Source organism: Octopus sinensis, linkage group LG11 (assembly GCF_006345805.1).
Source record: "Octopus sinensis linkage group LG11, ASM634580v1, whole genome shotgun sequence".
Taxonomy (NCBI): domain Eukaryota; kingdom Metazoa; phylum Mollusca; class Cephalopoda; order Octopoda; family Octopodidae; genus Octopus; species Octopus sinensis.
In genome coordinates this window covers 76,932,330-76,949,753 of record NC_043007.1, presented here as the reverse complement: position 1 = coordinate 76,949,753, position 17,424 = coordinate 76,932,330, and the positions used below count along the sequence as shown (strand labels likewise).

Genomic DNA, 17,424 nt, shown 5'->3' with positions numbered 1-17,424 from the left:
TGTTGAGTTGAAATGCCCTTATGAATAAGAATCTATATGTGCTCTACCAGCCTGACTTGCCAGAGATACATCACAAAATGACATTCCCTAGAACTGCTTCTCCAGCCTGATAGCATTAACTGTTTTATTTACTCCCTATAATGGTTTTTAAATCATTTTAGTTGATCTGTCATAGATTTACTGAATGAATGACGACAAAGAACATAGGTAGAAATGTTAAAAGTATTTAATTTCCAGACAACTTCGGTTCTGTATAAGTTACCTCGGACTTCTACTGTTAGCTTTGATTACATTCTGAATCCATGGAACGAACGTTTTGATATTTGTGTAGATACTCGGGAAACCATATCTTCGACACGAACGGTCGCCCCAGGATGTAACACCAGCCACAATGAATCGGCCATCAGACTTCCGCACACAAGATAATGGCCCTCCAGAATCACCCTGGAAAATAAATAACCGATACAATTTATCAAAAGTCTGTCATATCTTCCACAATAACAGTTTCAAATTTTGGCACAAAGCTAGCAATCTTTTTCGGCAATGAGTAAGATGATTACATCAGCTGGCACTTATTTTCTCGAACAGAATATAAGAAAAACGATTTCTAAAAGAGATAATTCTTCACGAAAGAAACCTCGCTTTACCTCTTGCTAGCTAGAGAAGAATCTCTCACGGTTGAAGGTGTGGATTAATATAAACGTTTTCCTTCTGCACAGGCCTGAATTCATCTCGCTAAATTTATGTTATCATGTCTATATTAGAAATCAAGGATCTTTTCTGTTGCTACCACAGTTTTTAAAATTTTGAAAATAAGTGAAAATTTTCAAATTTGATATATTGATGTAAGTTTTCACACCGAATCTGATTTTGTTATTAGCTTGTTCCAGAAAAATTTTTAGAAAATGTTACAGAGATTTGAAATTTGATCATTTTTAATGAATCAAAAAGCAGGATTTTGAAGCTGACATTTTGTGCGTGAGATCATTACGATAAACTTGTAAGAAGTTTTGAAATTTTAATAATACGGCGAAAATTACAACCATCAATTTCAGGAGTGTGAGATTAGGCACTCCACAAGTCACTGAAAATCGTGGTTCTTGGAAGAATCGATTGACGTATGCATTCCTCTAGTACAGTGCTTCCAAACCTAGGGTAGTACTGGGAGTCCGTGAACTAAATTTAAAATTCCGTATATATATATATATATATATAGTTGCAGTACGGAATTTTGTCAGTGAGCAGGTCGCGATCTCAAAGCGACGAAAATATTTTGGCAAATTAAATTTAAATGTTGAAGTGAATCTAACGGTTTTTGTGTGTTTCTTAAATAGCTTATAAACACCTTCCACGCTGCAATTGTTATATATATATATATATATATATATATATATATATATATATATATATATGTATATATGTATGTATGTATGTATGTATGAGCATATTAAAAGAGATCTGTGGGGGAAAAATTAAATAAAAGGCTGGGAACCAATGCTTAAGTGTGTTGCGATTCAGACATAGAATCGCATAAAGAAACCGTCTGGTGTCGCGACACACTCTGCCGAAAACCTTTTGCCCAGGTAGAAAGCACTATTCCTTGGTTGTATTTACGTCTTGAGTAGACTGTTTCGTCAATTTCAACAATTTCCTAGGACCGTCTATCTGAACTGGATTACAGAGCAGGTCCTCCGAACATACTTCACGAACATTGCTTTTATAATCAACAGCTTTGTAGTGGGTCATCCCTAGTTCTTCAACACAAAACCGGACTGAAGTGCAATTCCGTGACCCATGAGAAAAAGGGGAAAAGAAGTAGTAGAGTCCTAAGAGTGGAGGTACATGGCATAGTGGTTAGTGCAGCGGTCGAGGGATCGCGGGTTCGAATCTCAGACCGGGCGATGTGTGTGTTTACGAGCGAGACACCTAAGCTCCACGCGGCTCCGGCAGAAAGTAATAGCGAAACTTCTGCTGACTCTTTCGCCACAACTTTCTCTCACTCTTTCCTTCTGCATCTTGCAGCTCACCTGCGATGGACCGGTGAGCTGCAAGATGCAGGAGGAAAGAGTGAGAGAAACCGGGAAACCGGCCCATTATGAGCCAGGCATGGCTCGAGAAGGAACAAACAACAACAAAAGAGTCCTATGAGGAAGGGTGCCACCTTCTAACCATGTATCTTTTCTGACAGACTCACATTTTCTGCATCATTTTTGGAAGCACTGCTAGTGAATTTTCCCATGAAGCTTCTTCTTGTTCATATAGTGTCTTTTTGTATATAATTTTCTTTTAGGGATAACAGATTTCTTTTGCAAGTATGAAACTATATCTTTCTCAGTTTTCAATTTTTCCATCATATTCGAAAGGTTCAGAAAATAGGCACTTGTTAAGGAAAATCGACAGGTAAAAACAATACATGCGGTTGGAGTTTTAAGTAGACTATACCTTGTCTTGTCTATGGAAACAGGCACCAATATGCCTACGGCTTTCGGTCGGCTAATATTACCCAAAATTTGCAAACTTTAAAAGCTATTAACTTTTTATTTAAAGTTTCGCCATTACCTTCTGCCGGAGCCGCGTGGAGCTTAGGTGTTTCACTCGTAAACACACACATCGCCCGGTCTGAGATTCGAACCCGCGATCCCTCGAGCGCGAGTCCGCTGCTCTAACCACTATGCCATGTGCCTCCACTCTTAGGACTCTACTACTTCTTTTCCCCTTTACTCATGGGTCACGGAATTTATTTAGTAATTTATATCAAAAACGAATTTCATTTCCATAATTAGCATACAAATCTACATCGGTACACCAAATTTGAAAACAATTGGAACAAAATTAACAGAATTGAAAACTGTGACAGCAACAAAAAAAGATACGAAATCGATATTGTGTTTTTTGCTTTCTTACTGTTTTTTTTTTTTTTTTTTGTAGTCCAGGGACTCATAACGTCGGTCACTTGGTTTCCATGGCGTTTAAGAGACCAAAATCAGAATACTCTCCCTGAACGTGATACATGGTTCGAAGTCAGCAATTTTTGAATGAAGGAGATAAATCGATATCAGCGACTTAACTGGTACTTTATTTTGCTAACCGGGGAGGGATGAAATGCACAAAGTTAACTTCGGTGGAATTTGAACTCAGAATGTAAGGAACCAGGGGAAATATCGCTAAGACTTTTGTCCGACTCGCTAATGATTCTGCTAGCTCGCTGCCTGTTGTGAATGGTGAATAACTATTTATTTCTTTACTACCCACAAGGGGCTAAACATAGAAAGGACAAACAAGGACAGACAAACGTCGATTACATCGACCCCAGTGCGTAACTGGTACTTAATTTATCGACCCCGAAAGGATGAAAGGCAAAGTCGACCTCGGCGGAATTTGAACTCAGAACGTAACGGCAGACGAAATACCTATTTCTTTACTACCCACAAGGGGCTAAACACAGAGGGGACAAACAAGGACAGACAAACGAATTAAGTCGATAACATCGACCCGCATCATCCCTGGTGGTATACATCACCATTTATATCATCTACCATCATTTTTTCTTCATCTATAACAATGGCTCTCAACTGCGACTCCCAGGGCTGCATGCTGTCTTTCAGCTTAGTGAATAACATCGACTTCACTACTCGATCGGTACTTTATTTTATGAACCCCGTAAGGATGAAAGGCAAATAATGGTTTCTGATACATGTACAAAGCCAGCAATTTTAAGGGATAAGTGGGGGGTTAATTGATATTGTTGTCCTCAGTACTTGTTTGGTACTTCATTTTATGAATCCCGAAAAGATAAAAGGCAAAGTTCACCTTGGCGTGATCTGAACCCTGGATGTGAAGAGTAGTGACAATTACAAAACATTTTTTATCCGATGCTCTAACTTTTCTACCAGTTCGCCGTTCATCTATAAGCTAATAATAAAATCAAAGAATTTTAATACTCACCGAACAGGCTCCTTTTATGCCAAAATTAACACAGATATGAAGTGGTGGACGAATGGTTCCGTACCAAAGATTCTGACAAAAATTTGGGTTCAAAAGGGTCACGTTCAACTCACGCAGTCGTCGGTTGCTTCCTGTACCTTAAAAACAAAACAAGAATAGTTTTTCTTTCAATAAAATGTTATTAATTACTTAATAATTAAAAGAGCTGATGGATAGCTGAATCAGTAATACGTCAAGAAAAACGACAAAGTTCAAAGCCCGCAGAGGTCAACTCTGCTTGTCATTTTGTCAAAGGTCAAATACTAGCACTCAGTCTGTTACGACAACGAGTGTGCCAGTTAATCCGATCAACAGAACAGCTTGCTTGTGGAGTCAATGTACAAGTGGTTGAGCACTCCATAGACGTGTTATCCTTAACGTAATTCTCAGGGAGAAACTGCATAACACAGAATGTGACAAGGCTGGCCCTTTGAATAATAGGTACAATTCTTTATTGCCAGCTGAGTGGGCTGGAGCAATGTGTGTGTGTGTGTATAAATGTATGTATATATATATATATAATATATATATATGTATGTATATATAAATGTAAGTATATATAAATATATATGAATAAATATATGTATGCATGTATATATATATGTGTATATTATGTGTACATATTACATATACATACATAAATGTACACATATATATACACATGTATACATGCATGCATATATTTTTACATATATATACATACACACACACACATATATATACATATATATATAATATATATATATATATATTATATATATATATATATATATATATATATATATATATATATATATATATATATACATCTATATATATACATCTATATATATACATATGTGCAGATGTATGCATATATATATAAAAATAAAATAAATGCGCCCTTTTAAAGCCTATCCAGGCTTTTGGCCCGGTTTCCCTGTTACTATGGCGTATGTGTTCCCTAGCTGGTCGGGACACCAGTCCATCGCAGCGTTACTCACTTTTGCTAGCTGAGTGGACCGGAGCAACGTGAAATGAAGTGTTTTGCTCAAGAACACAACGCATCGCCCGGTCCAGGAATCGAAACCACAATCTTACGATCATGATGCTGACACCCTAACCACTAAGCCACGCGCCTCCACCATACATATATATATACAAAATATATATCATATATATGTATGCATGTATATACGCATGTATACCTGTATAAATGTGAGATGATAGTTTCACTTTAATAATAGTTTCAGTATTAAAGTGAAAGTATCTGACATTACAATAGAGAGATGTTATCATTTCACTGTTGACACGTAATACTGAAATAGAGGAGGATATAAGAGATTGCTCTGGGCTCGCTTTAGGCTCATGACACTACCTGCACCCTAAGTAAGGCATGTGTAAAATTTGAATAAAATCGGTTGTATAGTTCATGAGTTTTAGAGATTCACACAGACAGACAGACACACATTCTTATCTTTATATAGAAAGCTAAATGTATGTATATACACACATATACACACATACACATAAATATACGTGCATATATACATACATACATACACATATACACATATATACATATATATACATACACACACACACACACACACACACACACACACACACACACACATATATATATATATATATATATATATATATATATAGAAGACACTTGCTGATAACCTAATCAGTAAACCAAGTGCTGACATCAAATCAATATGGTTGTTCCATTACTAAAAATTAAATATTAATAATCTTTAAATTGCAACAATAACTAAATATGCACCAGTGGACAAATGGATAAGAAGGTTATTAGTCTTAGCTTAGATAACAAAGAATTCATATATTGAACTCATTTTACGATATTACGCACATATTCCAAAAATAAACCCTCGAGAATTATCGGAAGGCAAACCGTCAGAAACTTAGTGTAAATGAAGAAAAAATGTTCACATATAACGATAAGGTTAGTTGTCTGAAATATTATAATCTTCTTAATAATAACTTATCTCAAACATTTATACATTTAATTCGAAATACATTATTACATATCAATATATGGCGATACAAAAGCAGAAACGTTAGTTCTGAACCTTGACTTATGTAGTTATGTCCCTTCATGTTCGAGTTTAAATTCCCCAACGAAGTCGACTTTGCCATTTATCGATACTAATTACCAGCCATTCATTGATGTAGAGTTGAATCGACTACATTCCCCTAACACACACACACACACACACACACACACACACACACACACACACACACACACACACACACACACAAGGATCTATGGCATAGTGCCAACTTAAGAATATCAGATATTTAATTATTAAGTAGTGAATATAGTAAAGCAAGTTTGCTAAACATTCTGCGTTAGAACGAAAGGTTCCTAGATCAGTTTTGTTGAGTCGTGTGCATGAAATTAAAGCAACGAGCTGGCTCAATCGTTAGCATGTCGGACAAAATGTTTAACAGCATTTCTTCTTGTTCTCTATGTCTTGAGTTCAAATCCCGCCAAAGTCAACTTTACTTTTCATCCTGTAGCAAGAATATTCAGCAATCAACCGATGTCGCGATTCACTAGAATATTACCAATGTGGTCAACAAAATCACGATTTCGTGTGGAATAGGATCCAGCGACAATTTCAACCTTTAGCGCGATCCTTTCTGAGCCCGTCAATCAGTATAAAATTGACACATCGCAACTACCAGAGAACTTTAGACTGTAGCAGAGAGAGCATGGGAGACAATAAAGACGACACGGTAGAATGACGGCAAATATCCATAGGCAGCAGCTGAACCGAGCTGACATCAACATAATGAACTTTGAACTCTGTTACAATTACACCAAGGACAATAACATCCAAACTATGTCAACATTTGTCGTTCGTTATAACAACAGTATTTGACTTTTGCTTGAGTACGTAAAGAATAAAATTCCACAGATTTCATTGTCTTTTTCTGTGCATAACTGTTGACCTCCTATGCTAGGTACAGCAGCTAGGACCAGCCCTAGTACAATCCTTTCGGGACTGATAAAATAAAGTGCCAGTGAAGTACTGGAGTCTATATAATCTATTTGTTCCTTCTCTCAAAAAATTGCTGGCCCTGAGCCTTGCGACTCACCGGTATCCCGTTCAGAAATAATGTTGTGACCTCGGTCAGTGATATGATGGAAATCTGGTAACCGACCTTATGAGACCTAGGACTCAAGAAAAATACAAAAAGAAAAACATGAAATTAGAAACCCCCTAGAAAAATGTTTTCGGCTTCAAAAATTAAATATAAAGTGTGTAGCTTGTATATTCTCCAAGATGTGAAAGTCAGGTCTAAAATAATACAAGAATTTCAAACTCAATTTCTCCTTCTCCATCCATTCCACACAATGATAAAGCATGATAAATGTTATCCATCAGCCGGCCTCTAGCAATCTTTTTCTCTTCTTCCAACCGACTCAATCTTCTCCACCACCACCACCACCACCACCACAATAACAACGATAACAACTGTTATCACCTCTACGACTACAATCACCACAATCGCCTTACCAAGGTGTCAGGTGATGCTTGTGAGGGTACTTGGCTGTTCCAACACCTTAGCCATACCAACGCCGCGTGCGTGTTGGCTTGCTTCTGTAGGTTCCGTTGAATCTTGTGGTGTCCGACCAATTGAGACATTTAGTGTTGAATAGATGTGCTTTCTTTCTTTTTCTTTCTTTTTTCTATCTCTTATGTTTGGATCTGTATTTTAAGACTTATTCTTTGTAAACCTAGTACTTATTCTATCGGTCTCTTTTGCCGAACCACTAAGTTACGGGGATGTAAACACACCAGCGTCGGTTGTCAAGCGATGTTGGGGAGACAAACTCAGACACACAAACAAACGAACACACACACACACACACATATATTTATATATATATACATGCATATATAAGACGGGCTTCTTTCAGTTTCCGTCTACCAAATCCACTCACAAGGCTTTGGTCGACCCGAGGCTATAGTAGAAGACACTTGCCCAAGGTGCTATACACAGTGGGACTGAAACCGGAACCATGTGATTGGTAAGCGGGATACCGATGAGTTGCAAGGGTCAGGGCCAGCAATTTTTTGAAGGAAGGAACAAATAGATTACAAATAAATGGCGCTTTATTTTACCAATCCCGAAAGGATTGTACTAGGGCTGGTCCTAGCTGCTGTATCTAGCGTAGAAGGTCAACAGTTATGCACAGAAAAAGACAATGAAATCTGTGGAATTTTATTCTTTACGTACACAAGCAAAAGTCAAACACTGTTGTTATGACGAATGACTTACCACACAGCCACTCCTGCGCCTGTATGTGTTACATATGCAATTATTATCTTTATTTTATTGGTATTATATCTATTTTATTGATAATAAAAACAGTTCCAATAAATAATGAACCAAAAATCTTATGACCCGCAATGTGAAGAACATCTTACCTCTGGTTGCACCCCATCCACTAATCCAACATTCGTCGTTAGCATAACTGTCAGATTGAGATGGAAGACAGACCGGTCTTACATAATCTGTATATTGGATTGGAGTCGTCAACTGAGCCAAAGCAACATCGTTGGGATAATTTCCGCCTGGACTGAAATAGGGGTGCTTTCGTTTTGAGTTTTGGTTAAACGAAACGAAGATGTCGAAAAGGAAAAAACGGAAGAAAGAAAGAAAAAAGTTAAACGAAATATCAGGGAAAAAAACAACAAAAACAAAGAACGAAAAGAAAAGAAAAGAGAGACAGAGAGAAAATTGAAGATTACATTTTAAAAAGGAGTGAAGTCTGGTTTATGAATATAGTACAATGACAAAAATATTGATAGTAGGGAGAAAGGCAGTCATATCATCAGAAATGGGAATGAAATATGTATGTGTATAAGTTTGCCTGCGTCTACGCGCGCGCACACACACACACACACACACTTACGTATGGATATATATACACACACACACACACACATATATATATATATATCACCACCACCATCACCATGACCGACCAGGCTATCAGATGTTCCTACACATCGCTGGTCACAATGCGCTTCGCATTGTTTTAGCCTTCAAATGATGCCACCCCGCTGGCTAAGCGAGCAGGCCATATATATATATATATATATATATATATATATGCTGTTTTCACAGCTATATTGCGCTTGAAATATCACTTTCTTGTCTGTAAAATACGAAGCACATTCGACGCTTCCAAATAAAGTTTCCTTACTAAATGTTGTTGCATTCCAATAGCTATAATATTTAGCTTTTAATTTTATGGATATTGTTGTTAGTGGGCGCTTTAGTTTAATGGTAGGGTAATCAGCCGGTATCTGAGATGTGTGGGTTCGTGCCCCGTAGCTGTCAGCTGACAACTTTTTCTATCTTATGAAGAGGTAAAATACCAAATCTTTCTGCTGTTTTCACGGCCATACTGCGTTCGAAATATCACTTTCTTGTTTGTTATATATATATATATATATTAATTAAGTTAATCTTTATATCCAACTTAACATGGATATCTTCTTAGAGACCCAAATATTGCGCTATTAGCCTTGAAATAGCCTCTATTATGGGTGCCTGGTGCATAAACGCACACACAAGGATCGTAGTAGATCTGTCACAGGCGCCGGAATTCCCATATCACGTAATTTCGGTCTACTGGACCTCATCAGTGAGAAGCACCGGTCACCACATGCCAGTCAAATCTCGCTGCCACGAACACCAGCACCTTTTTTTATGCTAATGTCTCAAATAACCTGAAGACTTAGTAAAAATAATTAGAGACGGAAGCAGAATTACTATACATTCACACACACACACACATATACATGTATCCATATATACATGTGTGCGAGTGCATATTTACTGTACATGTGCTTCGATTATATGTGTATGTGAGGGTGTTGTATCGTTTCACTTAGTATATTTAGTTTCCATTGGTTCAACACGAAATGTGTATTGAGCACTCTTTATTTTATTCGTTGTAAGTCTCTCTCTCTCTCTCTCTCCCTCTTTCTCTCTCCCTCTTCCTCTCTCTCTCACACATATTTATACATACATACATACATACATACATACATACATACATACATACATACATACATACATACATACATGAATATAAACACGCTGTGGTCTCTCCATATACACATACTGTAGACGACGGATGGCGGTTTTGCAATTTCTCCATGAACAACCTGCACAAATGTTCGTGCTGCACACAAGCTCACCCTCTCCGTCAAATCGACGTTGCCTGTACAGGTGCATCGCGTACCACATGTCAGTGTCTTGGGGAAGTTTCGAACCTGGGTTCTCGTTCCTAAGGTATTTTTCGATGTTGTTGCTGTTGTGTTATTATTATTATTATTATTATTATTATTATTATTATTATTATTATTATATTATCATCATTCAGTAGTTTTATTTTTATAGCGTGCTTTCACTTCGCTACCGAGCGCAGCTCTGTGTGCCTTAGGTATGTGCTGTGATTTGTTGTGATGCTCTGATGGTTATTGTATGGAAAGTGTTCTGCGTAGGATGTGTGCAGTGCCTAGTAGTGCAATTTTCTGTATGTTATATGTGTTTGTAAGTCCTGGTGTTTTTGTTATGTATTTGTCTGAATATTTTTTTTATTTTTATTATTATTATTATTATTATTATTATTATTATTATTATTATTGAGTGAGAGAGCAGTTCATGCCATCAAAGTGACACTGGGGTAAAATATACGAAGCCCAATATACCCATCATGACTACCCGTCTGATAAAGGTACACCAGGCACATGCATCACAACCATATGTGCGCGACATGGTGATCTCATATCAAGATAAACAGCACATGACCTTGCAGGTGGGGCCCAGTTAGAATTTTCTTCAGGTTGAGTAGCCCATCCCGCTCAAACGGTCCCTGAATAAGGGTTGTTTAGGATGTTGAAAGAACCACCCATGTTTCCAGAGGTGAATTATTCAAACCCCAAAGAATCCTCTCAACACATGGCTATGATGCTCCCCCACTACTTCTGCTCGTGATCAGAGATGCACATATCGTCAGCCACTAAGGGACATTATTATTATTATTATTATTATTATTATTATTATTATTATTATTTAGGTCACTGTCTGGAATTGAACTCGGAAATCTTGGGGTTAGTCGCCCGCGCTCTTTACCACTACGCCATATGCCCGTGGGCATATGTATGTGCATGTATGAATGTACACATGAATGCGTATACACACACACACACCACACACACACACAAACACACACACACACACACACACACACACCACACACACACACCAAGGCAAACTTGGTAAAAAGCAAAATCTCACCACGAAAGTTCGAGAAATTGAGCGATACTGTTCATGTCCTGATCTCCATCCTAAGTCATATTCTCCAAAAACTGCAGTGAGTTTACTGGCTGCCGTTCTGTAAGGAAAAATACCGAGAGAGAGAAAGAGAGTAAGATTCGATATCAGCACTTTAATACACCTATCACATCAATTATATTCGTTACTGTAATACAATTAAGTCTGATTCTACGCTATTATCCTAATGATGAATGATTTAGATGCAATGCTACGTATGGGCAACAGGGAGTGGTGCGATAAATAAAGTATTCCATATATCTATATGCTCATTATTTTTAATGACTCAATAGAGATGAATGTCAAATTCAAGAATGATGGAATTGAAACTCAAAAGGCAAAATTAGTTAAATACTGCGTGATATTTGATTCGATACATTATTTACAATTGACGGATATTTGTCCTCATCTTGTTTATTGTTAACAAAACGTTTCGGCTGATATACCCTCCATCTTTCATCAGCTGAAACGTTTTTCACAACAAACAAGATGAGGACAAATACCCGTCAATTGTAAATAATGTAAATAATGTACATAATTCCTCATCTCATAAATATAGAACTGTATTTGATTCGATGTTCTACTTTTTCAGCAACTCAACGAGGGTGGGCTAAAATGTTCACAGGTCGACTATGGAGGAGTAATGCTAGAGCTGTGAAATCTTGCATGCGTTAATTTCAATATTACTTATTAAAAACTGCACTGTTGTTTCTTTTCTGGTAAATTGACATCAACCTGTTCAAAGAAGACTTCACGGGTAACTAGTAACGACTTCTCTTGAAAATGGACAAAATTTGGCATCGTAGTGTTATTAAGTACCTGTAGAAAAAGGGTTTGGTCCCCAAGGTCATTCATGCTGGCATGAATACTACATTAGGGGATGATGCTCCAACTTTATCAACAGTGCGTAGGCGTAGGAGTGGCTGTATGGTAAGTAGCTTGCTTAACAACCACGTGGTTCCGGGTCCAACTGTGTGGCACCTTGGGCAAGTGTCTTCTACTATAGCCTCGGGCCAACCAAAGCCTTGTGAGTGGATTTGGCAGACGGAAACTGAAAGAAGCCCATCGTTTATATATATATATATATATATGTATGTGTGTGTATATGTTTATATGTCTGTGTTTGTCTCCCCAACATCACTTGACAACCGATGCTGGTGTGTTTACGTCCCCGTAACTTAGCGGTTCGGCAAAAAGAAACCGATAGAATAAGTACTCGGCTTACATTACAAAGAATAAGTACTGGTGTCGATTTTCTCGACTAAAGGCGGTGCTCCAGCATGGCCACAGTCTATGGGCATTTCTACGCCGCCTGAAACAAAAATCATTAAAAAATTTCCTGTAAACATAATGAGCAACTATTTACTCACCTGTAGACACAATGTGCAGCTGTTAGTACCCAGTTTTGATTAATGACCACAGCTCCACAGATATGAACCGAACCTGTCATCTGTAAGGAGACTTGCCAAGGCCATTTTCCTTCAGTGGATGTTGAACCTCCGACGATATTCCTCGTAGGACGAATACCACAACCATCTGTAAAATACATTATGTACGTTTATACAAGATACTAATGAAGAGATCGTTAATGACTACGTAGGCTCTTTACTTAGATTTATAAGACTATTACATCAATAAAAACTATTGCCTTTGGATTCGTTTGTGCAGTATTTATTTATTTCTGGCAATGACGTCTGTTCATATTCATCTAGGTAATGTGTTAGCCGAAGTTTAGTGATATAGACTAAAAACAATTTCTCTTTGAAATCCAGTATAGGAAACTAAGGCAGTACTAAACTGAAAGCTATCTATGTATCATACTTAAAGTAGACACGCTGTCGTGTATATTCCGTTGAAAACGTCCGAAAAGGCCGAAATGCATCTGGCGTTTTTGCTGGCCACTGTTGATACAGATTTCTGTCTTCCTCTGATATTTGTGTTTCTTAACATAGTACGTTCATGAGAGATGGACAAATACCGCAGTAATTGGTATATCGACGGTGTATCTACATTATGTATGATACACAGATGTCTAGTTTCTCTTGAATAAAGGAATATTAAAAAGGTACTTTAACTAAACAACTTGGGACTAAAATCACATATAAGAAGAATATTGTTGTTTTATGATCACTATATCCGAAGGAAATTATCTCCAACCAAAAATCGAAACTAGCAAGTGACACAGTGAACCGAAAATCGTATTTTTTGCTTTATAGTACTCATCATGTGGTTTTAAAAAAATTTTCTTCAGCTCTAAGACTCATATAAGACCAGTTATTTTTGTCCATAGTGTGTAAGTGACCAAGATCACAACATTCCTTCTGAATAAGTCGCCGATCCGTTGCCCGGTTCAAGACCAAGGGATTATGAGTGGGGAGGATAAATCAATTACATCGACATCAGTGCTTGGCGGGTACTTCATTTTATTGATCATGAAGGGATGAAAAGCAAAAATGAGCTCGGTTGATGTGAACTCAGAACGTAAAGAAATACTGCTAACGATTTGTTAGCTCGTCGCCTTCATTGTATGTATTAATCCTGTAGGGAAACACACTAAACCACACAGGAGCCATAAATATCATCGAAGTGTCAAAAAGATAGGATTGTTCAGCAGAATGTAATTAAGAATAAGTATAGAGGCAAATTAGTATGAAAAATAATGACAATCTTCTCTGTACTGTTCCAATTTTTACAATATGTGCAGCCGAAGTTATAATGGTAATGATAATCCTTAAGGCGGCGAGCTGGCAGAAACGTAAGCGCGCCGGGCGAAATGCTTAGCGGTAATTCGTCTGTCGTTACGTTCTGAGTTCAAATTCCGCCGAGGTCGATTTTGCCTTTCATCCTTTCGGGGTCGATTAAATAAGTACCAGTTACGTACTGGAGTCGATGTAATCGACTTAATCCCTTTGTCTGTCCTTGTTTGTCCTCTCTGTGTTTAGCCCCTTGTGGGTAGTAAAGAAATAGGTAATGATAATCCTTTCTGCTAAAGCACAAGGCCTGGAATTTGGCGGGTAGGGGACTAGTCGATTAAATCGACTCCAGTGTTTCACTGATACTTAATTTATCGACCCCGAAAGGATGAAAAGGAAAGTCGACCTCGGTGGAATTTGAACTCAGAGCATAAAAGACAGAAGAAATGCCGCTAAGCATTTTGCCCGTCGTGTTAACGATTCTGCCAGCTCACCGCCTTCAACAACAACAATAACAACAACCACCACCACCACAACAACAACAAACATTACAATAATAATAATAATAATAATAATAATAATAATGATAATAATAATAATAATAATAATAATAATAATAATAATAATAATGATGATGATGATAAAGATGATGATGATAATAATGATAATAATGATAATAATAATAATAATAATAATAATAATAATGATGATGATGATAAAGATGATGATGATAATAATGATAATAATAATAATAATAATAATAATAATAATGATGATGATGATGATGATGATGATGATGATGATAAAGATGATGATGATAATAATGATAATAATAATAATAATAATAATAATAATAATAATAATAATAATGATGATGATGATGATGATGATGATGATTATATTAATGGTTTCTAATGGGTACAAGGCCAGCAATTTTGACCTGTACTTTATTTTATTAATCCTGAAGAAGAGAGCATCCTAGTGGGACTCTGCTAACCTTCGTTCTTTTTAACGACATCAAAAAGCCTTAAATTCTATTCATATCGAGAAAACATCATTGCGCCACCCACTTTCTCGTCATGGGTGGCGTTCAACTAGAGCCCTCACAATCGTTCTAAAGGCTGAGCCTCACTATTGTAGAGGATGACGGCTGATGAAAGCAAATTCTTGCAAAGCTAAGACCGCATCTCGAAGACTAGCTCTTCTTTTTAGAGACAGGAAATATTCGATCTCCCAACAGCTGCTGGTACTTTACAGGGCACAAGTGAGATACACGTTGGAATGCTGCACTCACATCTGGGATGGGACTGCTGCTACGCAAACAAACATCTTAAGTCGCATCCGGAGGAGGACCTCTCGGCGGATTGGAATCTAATTACTAACAGACACATTCTACTCTCTGGCCCACAGGTATACTGTCTCTTCTATCTCTTCTACAACGGTTACAGCTCCACAAAACTGGCTGATTTCGTACCTCCACGACTCGGGTGCCCCCAACACACCCGTGTCTCCACCTCTCGTCACCTTGATAAATCCACCTCGTCATCTTTCTCCGCACTAATCCCTATTCTCAATCCTTCTGCCTTGTCAACTCTTCTGGAATAACCACCTTATTCATGTCTTTTCTGCAGGTGTTGGCTCTTTCACACACAGACACACACACACATACACACAAACACACACACACAAACACACACACATACACACACACTCACGCGCGCACACACCAAGAAAAATAGTAAGTTCGATCACTTAATAATTTGAACTTAGAGACTCAACTAAAAACCGTCAGGCATCAAATTACAATAATAAAACTTTCTTACATTGGAATCGAACCTTGAATTAAAACAGAACAGTGTTGCCAATTCAATCAGCATTCAATATTTTACCGGTACTCGTTTTATCAGTTCCGAAAGTATGAACTCAGCGCGTGGCCTGGTGTTTAGGATGTAACACTCACAATCGCAAGAACATGGTTTCAATTCCTGAACCGGGTGGTGCGTGGTATTTCTAAGTAAAACACTTTATTTCAGGCTGCTGAGTGGCCCTGAGAAGGACTGACCATTCAGATCAGGAGGAGTTTTGTGATATCGGTCGCTTATACAACATGGAAACCGGGTAACCGATCCTAGGATTCGAGACAGTGATGTCCAGGAGTTGATAATGATATTGACAGTATGAACTCAGGACGTTAAATGAAGCGTATCCATTTGCCGAAAAATATTTAGTCTGACGCTCGACTGACTTTCACACGATATTATCTCATAACAAAAACAACACCAAATACGACATTATTACAAAACCATTTCACTATCATATTTCACGATATTATTGCTTTCAAATTTTGGCACAAGGCCATCAATGTGGGGGCTGGAGTGGATAAGTCGATTACATCGACCCCAGTACTCAACTGATACTTGTTTTTATCGACCCCGAAAGGATGAAATGCAGTGAAGACAGATGATTTTCACGATATTATTGAAACGGATAAATAAATAACACAGAAAACAAGTCATAATCATATGAACTTTGAATGAAACCAAACTCACTTTCTCTCTCTCTCTCTCTCTCTCTCTCTCTCTCTCTCTCTCTCTCTTTCACCTATGTTCTTTTCCTTCTGTTCGTCTTAATAGCTGTCAACTTACCTTGTGTAGCATGCTGGTTGTATCTCAGACATTGCACTCTGTTGTAACGATTCCGTTGTCTGTAACAGTAACGATACATTTCACACTGTCCTCTCTTTGCAGAATCCGTTCGGCAAATGTAACAGCCATAGCTATATCGGCACACCCTTCGAGCCTCGATTTGGACGATTGACATTAAATATATAATGCAAATGAATAAATTCAGCAGATATTTAGGATCCATGTTAGAAATAATTGTTTAACTGTACAATATCTATGAATATTAAATATTTACGGCAGTTTCTTATATCAGTTATTTCCAATAGTATTAGGCCAAGGCTTCCTTTTGAGTCTTGAAGAATAATAACACTTGCACTTGTACAATAATAATCGTTTAGTTAAACACTATGTTACAAATTTGTCACATTTTACGTCCGATTCGAAAGGAATTGGTGGTGCGTATAAGTTTTTAAGAGTAATAACGATTACGTATGATTGAATGCTTCTCAGTATGTGACTTAGTACTTATTATATTGATTCCAGTCAAATTAACTATGAAGTCGACCCAAGCAGGATTTGAACTCCGAAAGAATCTAAATGCTGTAAAAATTTATAATAGTGAAAAGAATAAAGATGACAATGTTACTGCTGATAATGATGTATTAACAATTGAAAATGGATTTAAATCAACGTGTGTGAGTTTAAAAAATGCGGTAGAATCTGGATCAAGTTTTCACTGAATGATGGCC

At 37.4% G+C, this 17,424-nt stretch overlaps 1 protein-coding gene across 1 annotated transcript in view; it reads right to left on the bottom strand.

The window, feature by feature from the left end:
* Positions 1–211: 211 nt before the first annotated feature.
* Positions 212–17,424, bottom strand: part of LOC115217699 (transmembrane protease serine 9-like) — a 41,420-nt gene continuing 24,207 nt past the window's right edge. Inside the window, exons 7-12 of the mRNA XM_036506999.1 lie at positions 16,697–16,928; positions 12,729–12,894; positions 11,323–11,419; positions 8,436–8,601; positions 3,946–4,082; positions 212–444 (exon numbers count right to left, since the gene is read on the bottom strand). Coding sequence (XP_036362892.1) covers positions 259–444; positions 3,946–4,082; positions 8,436–8,601; positions 11,323–11,419; positions 12,729–12,894; positions 16,697–16,928 — 984 coding nt within the window. The 3' untranslated portion in view covers positions 212–258. The remainder of the gene's footprint in view (positions 445–3,945; positions 4,083–8,435; positions 8,602–11,322; positions 11,420–12,728; positions 12,895–16,696; positions 16,929–17,424) is intronic.